This window comes from Corvus kubaryi, unplaced genomic scaffold (genome assembly GCF_017639235.1).
Source record: "Corvus kubaryi isolate FWS band 111438036 unplaced genomic scaffold, C.kubaryi_AGA036_p1.0 37367, whole genome shotgun sequence".
Classification (NCBI taxonomy): domain Eukaryota; kingdom Metazoa; phylum Chordata; class Aves; order Passeriformes; family Corvidae; genus Corvus; species Corvus kubaryi.
Window position 1 is genome coordinate 6,236,174 of NW_024581119.1, and position 8,630 is coordinate 6,244,803.

The 8,630-nt window shown below is 52.2% G+C and overlaps 1 protein-coding gene across 4 annotated transcripts; it reads left to right on the forward strand.

The window, feature by feature from the left end:
• On the forward strand, positions 1 to 7,325 carry LOC121667591 (transmembrane protein 45B-like). Of its 4 annotated transcripts, none has more exons than XM_042034399.1 (6): positions 1 to 90; positions 4,227 to 4,425; positions 4,689 to 4,901; positions 5,544 to 5,728; positions 6,366 to 6,511; positions 6,767 to 7,325. In XM_042034399.1, the coding sequence occupies exons 1-6, from the start codon at positions 67 to 69 to the stop codon at positions 6,894 to 6,896; spliced, it is 897 nt and encodes a 298-aa protein (XP_041890333.1). In that variant the 5' UTR covers positions 1 to 66; the 3' UTR covers positions 6,897 to 7,325. The 4 variants fall into 4 exon arrangements, with proteins under 4 accessions (XP_041890333.1, XP_041890335.1, XP_041890336.1 ...); XM_042034401.1 differs by lacking the exon at positions 1 to 90 and adding an exon at positions 708 to 813; XM_042034402.1 differs by lacking the exon at positions 1 to 90 and adding an exon at positions 870 to 943.
• The last annotated feature ends 1,305 nt before the right edge of the window (positions 7,326 to 8,630 follow it).

The window sequence follows — 8,630 nt, forward strand, 5'->3', positions numbered from 1 at the left end:
GCCTGGGCAGTGCTCTGGGGTGATGCTGGGTGTTTCTGCACCATCAGCTCAGTGCTGTGGAAGGACATGGGGACACTCAGGTGGCCTGAGGTATTTATTTGCCTGAAGCACTTGCATTGTTCATCTTTGCAGCCATCAGTGGGATGGGCAGCAGCTTCGAGGTGGCTTCTGTTTGTGGTTGCTTGGTGAAGGGCAGCGTTGTGCTTTAGAGAGGAAAAAATGAGTGGAAACAGGCTGCTGTGTCTTGCCTGCCCATCTTTTGGGGGAGAGAGGGCCATGGCCCCCCACTTCTCAGCTGCTGTGGGCTGGGAGGTGGAGCTCACAAAGACTTTGCTCTGCTTTGCGAGCTTCTGGCCCAAAATCTCCTGCCCTCAGGCAACTTTTATAAGATTGGACCCCCTAAAAGGGTTATCGTGTCCCTGGCAACCCAGCTCAGAGGCTTCCAGCAGAGCCCTGTCAGACCTCACTGCCGCCTTATCTCTTCCTGGCTCTTTCCCCAGTCACCCCCAGCCCCACTGTAACAACTGAATATACGTGGTTGCCATGGGAACAGAAATTGGCTGCTTATGCTGATTTTTGTGGCAAACTCCAGGAGAGCTGTTGCTGTTTTTTTAATAGCAGACGGGAGGTGGCCCAGGTTGTGAAAGGTGGTTGACTCAGGGTGCTTCGAACTGGCCCTCAGGATGTTCAGCTCCAAACATCCTGTCTGAGGGGCACCTCCCCATGGTGGCTTCTCCCTTTATCTGCCTCTTCTGAGTAATAACCTCCTTGCTGACACATCTGGAGAGGGAGAAGGACCGGCAGGAGTCACAGGTAAATTCTTCCATCCACACACTGGTGAGCAGCTGTGCCATGGAATGGACACAGCTGTGGGAACTTGGGAAGAAGGCACGTGGGGAGAACCTCTCTGAGAGACAAAGGTTCAGCTTGATGACAGCTGTGGGTGAGGCCGGTGGAAGTGGTGCTGATGGTGCCAGAAATCTCTGGCTTTAGCCCTTTTTTAGGGGAGGTTATTGTGATTTGGAGCCGCATCATAGCAGAGGATGGGAGTTGTTCAGCCTGGAGAGGAGAAGGCTCTGGGGAGCCCTCAGAGCCCCTTCCAGTGCCTAGAGGAGCCCCAAGAGAGCTGGAGAGGGACTCCTGGAGTGTCAGGACAAGGGGGAATGGCTTCCCACTGCCAGAGGGAAGGGTTACATGGGATATTAGAAGGAAATTCTTCCCTGTGAGGGTGGTGAGGCCCTGGCACAGGGTGCCCAGAGCAGCTGTGGCTGCCCCATCCCTGGAAGTGTTCAAGGGTGAAGGAGGATTCACAAAGAGAAGACCCTCCAAATGCCTGTGGCCAGGTGCTGAGCTTGCCCTCTGCACACAAGTTGGCTGTCCTGGAATGCTGATGGTTGCACCCATGGGTGCTTGTATGGAACACTGGTGTGTCCAGAGGGACAGCAGCAATCCCCCCATGAGAGCAAGTGAGGTCAAAATCATGGATGGTGATGGGTCTGGAGCTGCAATGGCTCCAGGGGAGAGCCTGGGAGCAGGGCAGGAGTGCTGTCCTTCCCAAGCCAAGCCTGAGGAGGCTGCAAGCAGTCAGACAAGGCTCTGTCAGGACAGCAGGCAGCTCCCCTATGGCGATTAAGCAGGAGCTTCACAGCCTGGAAGCTGTGGAAGGAGAAAGGCAGCTCAGGTAATAACTTCTGACTGCAGCCATATTTCAAGTGCTCTGACAGACAGACCAGCTCCCAGGAGGAATAAATAACCTGGTGTCTCTGCTCTTTCCTGGCTGCCACTTACTTGGAGCTAAATGAGCTTTCATGGGAGCGTGGGCTCCAAAGCTGGAGTGGGGGAAGCCAGTGGGGTCAGGGTGTCAGGGCTGGGCTCGTTGGGCTGGTCGAGGGGCTCTGTGAATGTGGGGGGTTGTTTTCCTGTGCCTCAAATACGTGAGCTGTGCGAGTGGACTGTTGCTTGGAAACGTCTGGTTTTGCTGCAGAATAGTGGATGTTTCATAAAAGAAGGAGGGTTGTTTTGGTTTTTGGGGTTTTTTTTAGTTAGTGAGTTACATGCAAGCTTCTGCTTGTCTGATGGTGGTTTGGGACATCTCTGCTACAAGAGAGATGCCCCAGGACATGGCAGGATTCCTGGAATTGTTCAAAGCCATGTTGGACGGGGCTTGGAGCAACCTGATCCAGTGGAACATGTCCCTGCCCACAGCAAGAAGTCGGAATGAGATGAGCTTTAAGGTCCCTTCCAGCCCAAACCATTCTGGGATCCATGGTGGCTGCTGAAGGGCTGTTTCCAGTTGCCGGGAAGCAAAGGAGATTCGTGACAACTCCCCAAAGCCTTGCTGGATTGGGCTGCTGAGGGGTTGCAAAGCAAAAGGGTCCCTGGCACTGCAAGGAAGAGCAAGGCTGCTCTGCTGGGGAGGGGGATGGTCAGGGTAGGAGATTCCAGCTCTGAAACAGCAGATTGGGTCTGCTGGTAACTCAGGTGAAGGGGAAGATGGCAGGTGGGTGTGGGGCAACAGATCCCCAGGTTAATCCCGGATGCTGGCATGGCTTGGAGCAGCCTCTGGAGCTGCAGGTGGGACATGTTTGTCGTTTCTGGGCTCTGGGATGTCTCTGCTCTCCTTCTCTCCACCAGTTAATCATGTCAAATTAATGTTCCTGACAAGTCTCTTGATCAGGGTGCACTCCAGCTTCAGGCTGTTGCCCTTGCAGTCACAAGTAGGACAATGGTAAAATTTGGTTATATATCACGCAGTTGTGCTGTGCTTAAATGGGCTTTGTTGTTAGTCACTTCGGATGTAGATGTCTGTGCAGGGAAAATAAGTGTCCTGGCTGGGATGTCCAGGCTATAATCAGGAAAGACGTGGGTTCTCCTGGGGAATCAGCCATCTCACCCTAATGTAGGCACCCAAAATAGAGCAGAGAGCCATCCCTGATCCCCAGCTCCTGGCTGGGGCATTTCTCACCTACCTGAAAGGCTGTTTAGTAACTTCCATCCTGAAAGGAAGCCTTAGCACAGATTTGAGCCTTTCCCAGATTGCCTGTGTCCCAGAGATGCAAAGGATGACAATGGTTTCTACATTCCAGTCCTGTGTTTACCACACGGAGCTGAGCCAGTCTGACCCATGCCGGCTCTGCAGCCAAAACCCAACCTGGAACGTCTTGCCGATCTCTCCCTCACCTCAGGCACTTGCCACACCACATCCTACCCTTGTTTTGCAGTGCCTAATTACTTTCTAGTGTGGGAGGACTCGGAGAACGTGCTGGAGTTGTTCATCCAGCCTCTGTAATTTGCTTTGGTATTTATAAACACAACGAGGATGTGATTTGTGATGCAAGGGCAGGTCGGTGTGGAAGCTTTGGGATGAGTAATGCCTTCCTCTGTGCACATCTGAGCTGCAGAAAAGGACTGGAAAGCCCATGAGGAGGAGAAAAGTGAGTCCTCCTTAGCTGGTAGAAGCTTACAGAGAGCAAGGAGAGAGGTCTTTCTGGAGGGAACAAGACCATCCCAAGGTAAAACAATGCTAGAAACTCTTAGATCATTATTTATTCCTTTCTGTGCTTGCTACACTGGGATTTTTCTCAGGAATTTTGGTATGGGCTGAAATACTTTGCAGGATATAAATTTGGTGTACCTTTGCTCATCTCCATCCTTCTTGGTTGGTACTCTGGCATTGATCTGACTTAGTCAAGGCTTTTATCTCTTGTGTCAAATCACCACTTGTGTGCCACACAAAGGTTGCGTGGAATATGCATGAGGCTCTTTTTCCAAGGGGTAGTGGTTCCTGGGTTGCCTCCTCCTGCACAGCCCAGAAAAGCCTTCACTGGCTGGAGGTCCTAATCCAGCACTGACTTCACACCCTGGTAATTGCCTCATTTGGAGCAAGTTCATGGTCTAAGCAAATAACTGTCATGTTGCTTTTATTGGCAAAAACTTTGTTGTGTTTCTTCTCCTAATAGCTGTTACGCATTCTTGGGCACTAATGTACTGTTGTGTGGCACGAAGTCCTGATGATTTTATGTGCAGCCACAGGAATACAAATACACACACACAGTGGTGCACAGTGGCAGCTTCCCCGTGCTGATATCCATCTCTGGTACTCCCTGTTTGAGCTGAGCCATGTGCACCTGCTCTGTCAGGATGTGGATCCCTGGGGATGCTGAGCAGCCCAACAACTCCCTTGGGGATGCTTTAGGTTGGCCATCAGGCGCTGTTTGTCCTTGCAGGTCCGGAGAACGAGCCCGATGCCAACAAGTTTTCTGGGCAGTGCCCTCCGGGGCACTTTCTTCTTCGCCTTTGGCCTGTGGTGGTCAGTGCGGTACCCCCTGAAGTACCTCAGAAGGAGAGGTGACGCCGAGGGCCAGCGGGGCCGCGGGCGCGCAGAGCTCTTCGAAGGGGCAGTCAAAGCTTTCTTTGCTCTAGTAGGTAAGAGATTACGATGGTGAGTCCCTGCCCCAATATCTACTAACACAGCAGCCACTCTCCCCACGACGCTGGGGCTGTTTGTAGTGGGAAACCTCTGGCACAGTAGGGCTTGGGGACATGCTTGTGGCACGCCCTGGGACGGGACCTTGCTGTTGCTCTCCTGGGCAAACACCACTATGGCTTCATCCCTGCAAAGGAACACTCCCTCAGATCTGTCATTTCCCTGTGTATAAGGAAAAGTGACTTTTTCTCTCTTTGCCCAGGGATACTGGTGGAGCAGTTTGTCCCCACGGGTCCCCACCTGCAGCTGTACAGCCCCAAGACGCACAGCTGGACTGACCTCACCCCCTGGCACTACTCCACCATCTACCTGTTCTTCCTCCTCTCTGGCATCACAGACCTGATCTCACACTCCCCGCTCAAGCTGCCACCGGGCTTGGACCGGCTCTCGCTGTCCCTGGCTCTGCTCGTGGAAGGTGAATTGCACCTGGTGCTGGGGGAGGAGGGGACACGGAATAAGGAATTGCTGCCGTGCTCATGGGTGTGACGGCTCCTGGGCAGTCTAGGAGCCCCAAAGGCAGAGCTGGAAGGGGTGTGGATGCACGATGGCACTGGCTGTGTGACACTGTCACCCCCTCCTTGCTCCTCCTAAATATGGATTCAGCCATAGCTGGATGCCACAGGGGATGCTTGAGGGATCTGTGCTTCTCCTGGTGGCCAGCAACTTGCTCGCTCTGGAGTTACAAAAAGGTGTCATCTCCCCACCTTGGTTGGATGTAGAGGGACAGACCCTGAGACAAAGCTCCCCACCATCTTTTGAGCTCAAGGTGCACATCCCTATGCTCCTCCTGCAGCCCTGGCTGGGGCACAGGGATCCCCACAGGTACAGGGGCACAGGGAGCTCCGTAGGCACAGGGGTTCCTTGGGGCAGAGCAGAGCCGGTGCTGGGGCTGCCTGGTCATTGCAGAGGGAAGGTGGTGACCGCAGCTGGTGGCTCTCTGGTTCTTCCCCCCAAGGTAGATCATGGCAAGGCCTGGAGCATAGTCTGAGTTTTCAGATGATCTTTTAAGAGAAAAATCCCAGAGTGTCCTTTGCTAACACAGGGTGGATCTTGGCAGGTTTGCTCTTCTGTTTCCGTGACTACAGCAATGCTGTGCTGGACCACCACCTCCACTCCCTGCTGGCCATGGCTATCTTTGCCGGAGTCTTCTGTGCCCTCCTAGAGGTGTTCCTCCGAGACCATATCATCCTGGAGACCTTCAGGACCAGCTCCTTCCTTCTCCAGGGCTCTTGGCTTTGGCAGGTCAGTGTGTATCCAGCATTCTCCTCAGAGCTTTCCACCCAGGAAGGCAAGTGGAGTGGGGCTGCTCTGCCCTTTTAGGCACATCTGTTGGGGTTAAACTTGTAGGCTGTTCAAATATCTTTGTAAATAAGAAGAGGAAATGAGGCTCAGTGCCAGAGCTGCCATTGTGAAGAAGTGCATGTGTAGTGTAGCAGCATGGACAGACCTGGAAATGAATGGAAAGTGGAAATCGGAGCTCCCAAGGGAAGGAAACCGCAATCATGAATTTTTTTAAATTTCATTAGGTCCATTTTCTTCCTCTGTTTGTTCCAAGTAACTGGAAACATCTGGAAATCTCTCACATAATCACCCAGCTTTTGGTCTAGGGGGAAATGTACAGACTGGCAACGTCACCTTTGGGACGTCATCTTTCTTCAGGATGCTGCACTGCAAGCCCTAAGGATTGTCTGAAGAGAATCCACCTCCTCCTGACACCCTTGTGTCAGTCTGAGGGGGCAAGGGTGCTTGGGGAAGCCAAGGGCAGTGCCCCAGGTGTTACTTGGGGTTATAGTGCCTCTAGTCCACAGTCAGCTGCACGAGGTGGGCTGAAAACAGGAGGGATGTGCTAAAGCCTGACTTCTTTTTCATCTGTGATCAGATTGGGTTTGTGCTGTCCCCTCCGTGGGGAGGACCAGGCTGGGATCAGAGCGACCCCAGCAACCTCTTGTTCCTCACCATGTGCTTCTGCTGGCACTACGTGGGTGCTCTCGTGGTGATGGCCACCAACGCTGCCATGACCCGCTGGTATGAGGGGTCCTGGTACAGGGCGTGGGCTGGGGTGGCCAAGAGCAATGCTTAGACCCAACACTGGGGTGGGAAATCCATGCACCAGTGTGTCATGGGACAAGGAGTGTGGGTGTCCCTGCATATCCAAGCATGGCTTGGCTGGAAAGGGTGGGCTCCATGCCACCACAGAGCAGCCTTTCCAAGCAGGGTGGGGTGAGCCAGTGGCTCTCACTACCCACAAATCCCTGACCAGTGTCACTGTCTCTCCTGCAGCTGCAATGAGTCCTGCCAGCTGAAATTTGGGGACATCGACGTGGAGCTGGACTGTGGCTTGTGCCTTCACAGAGGGAAGAAGAGCTCCAGTGGTGCCTTGCTGCCGGAGGGCAGCTCAGATGACAAATGAGGCTATGGCGGGCATGGAAATCTCTTTCCTGCTGTTTTAGAGCACTTGACATGAGGTTTTTAATTAGTCTTGATAAACTACAGCAGCACTTGACAGTGGAGCTTCAGAAGTAGGAGGCAGGACCCTGAGCAGAGTGTGGCAGGGGATGCAAAGCCTTTCTTTGTGCATCCCTTTGGTAGCCACAAGTTTTTAATGCTCTGAGCTGCAGCCCAGGCTGCAGACTGCAGGACTCGTTTGCTGGTGGGGTCCAACTGGTGTGGCAAATCTATTTTTTAAAAATTATTTTCCCTTCTGCTTCCTCAGAAGGGAGCCAAGCCAGCGTTCAAAGCTCCTGGTGGCTGTCGTTCACTCTGGTGTTAATGGAGAGGGTTTTGTACACAACTGAATGTACAGGGTATCCGTGTTCACCAATAAAGTGCTTTAACACACCTCCTCTGTGGATCTCTTGAACACAATGTTGCAGGCTAAGGCTTCAAAATGGTTTGGGCTGTGGATCAAATATCTGAGGGGTGGGACTATGTGTGATTTAATGCAGACAAATCTGCCCAGGGAAGGGTGGGTGTCCAGTGGACAGAAATGATGGAGGGTAGCTGCTCTCCTGCTTGTTTTTCATCAGAAGCTGAGTTAGGCATGTGATCCAGGGGTGTGGTGGTCCTGGGAGGTGGGATATTTGCTGGGCAGGGGGCTCAGCTCGGAGAAAGACCCTTGAAGCAAAATTATGGTTTTAGCTGGCTGGGGGTGGGTGTATGGATGGCCTTGGTAAGTCTCTGAGAGCCCTGCAGTGGTCTCAGCTTTTCTCCAACACCTCTATTCCCCCCTTGGAGCTGGTCACTTCCAAACAAAACCTTCCCATTAGGGGTGTCTGCCTTGCTGTTGGTGTCTCCTTTTGTTTGCAGGAGAACAGTGTGGGGGAATCCTTCCTGCCATTGAGAACAAAACCAAATTTAAAAGATAGCATTAGGAGGATTAGTGAAAGAACATCACTAATCATCATCCAAAAGTTCATCATCAACATCTAAAATGTTTGTGCCATGTCCTTGGTTGAGGGCTGGGCTGGGTGAATAGGGGAGCACAAACAGCATTGATTTTATCTTCCAACGCCTTTACTGTATTCCCCTAAGAAATGCAAGAGCCAGTTTAGTCTGAAGACATGCCTCCTGGGCTGCACAGGCTGGGAGGAAAGAAAAATCCCCCCCTGGCTCAAACCAGTTGCAATTCCCAGCCCGATGTGAGCTCCCTGGAAGAGGGAGTATTACCTATTTAATTTTTTATTTGGCATTTTTAAATTCTATTTTTGTATTTTATTTTTATATTTTCTCCTTTTGGAGCAGGGCTGGAAGAAGACCAATGCTTCGCATTGCTGGCAGCTGTCCAGAAAACCTTGAGGAGCAGAAAAAACCAAGTGCAGTGTTTTGGGCTCCCTCATTTGGCACCCACACACAGAGGATGGTTAATTGGGATTCTAAAGCAGGCTGCCCTCCTGAGCAATGATTTCTCCAGGATCTGGTTGCCTTTAAGTCGGGCTGATGTGGATCTCCAGTACTGGAGTGAGAGCTTGTATTGTGCTCCATTGAGGGGATGTGCTCCCATTGTTAATAATCCTCCTGGGACTAGAAGTGGGGTCATTGTGTCAAGTTGTTACAGACTGGCTGCCATTAATGGGAAGCTCAGTGCAGAGGTTACAAGCTGGTGTACTGAGCTCGGATTGAAAAGAGGGGGAAAACAATCTCTTTC

Coding starts and splice junctions, on each gene's coding strand:
- LOC121667591 (XM_042034399.1), top strand. CDS start 67: ATGGGGACACTCAGGTGGCCTGAG. Junction 4,902..5,543: donor CCTGGCTCTGCTCGTGGAAG/GTGAATTGCACC, acceptor GGATCTTGGCAG/GTTTGCTCTTCTGTTTCCGT. Junction 5,729..6,365: donor AGGGCTCTTGGCTTTGGCAG/GTCAGTGTGTAT, acceptor ATCTGTGATCAG/ATTGGGTTTGTGCTGTCCCC.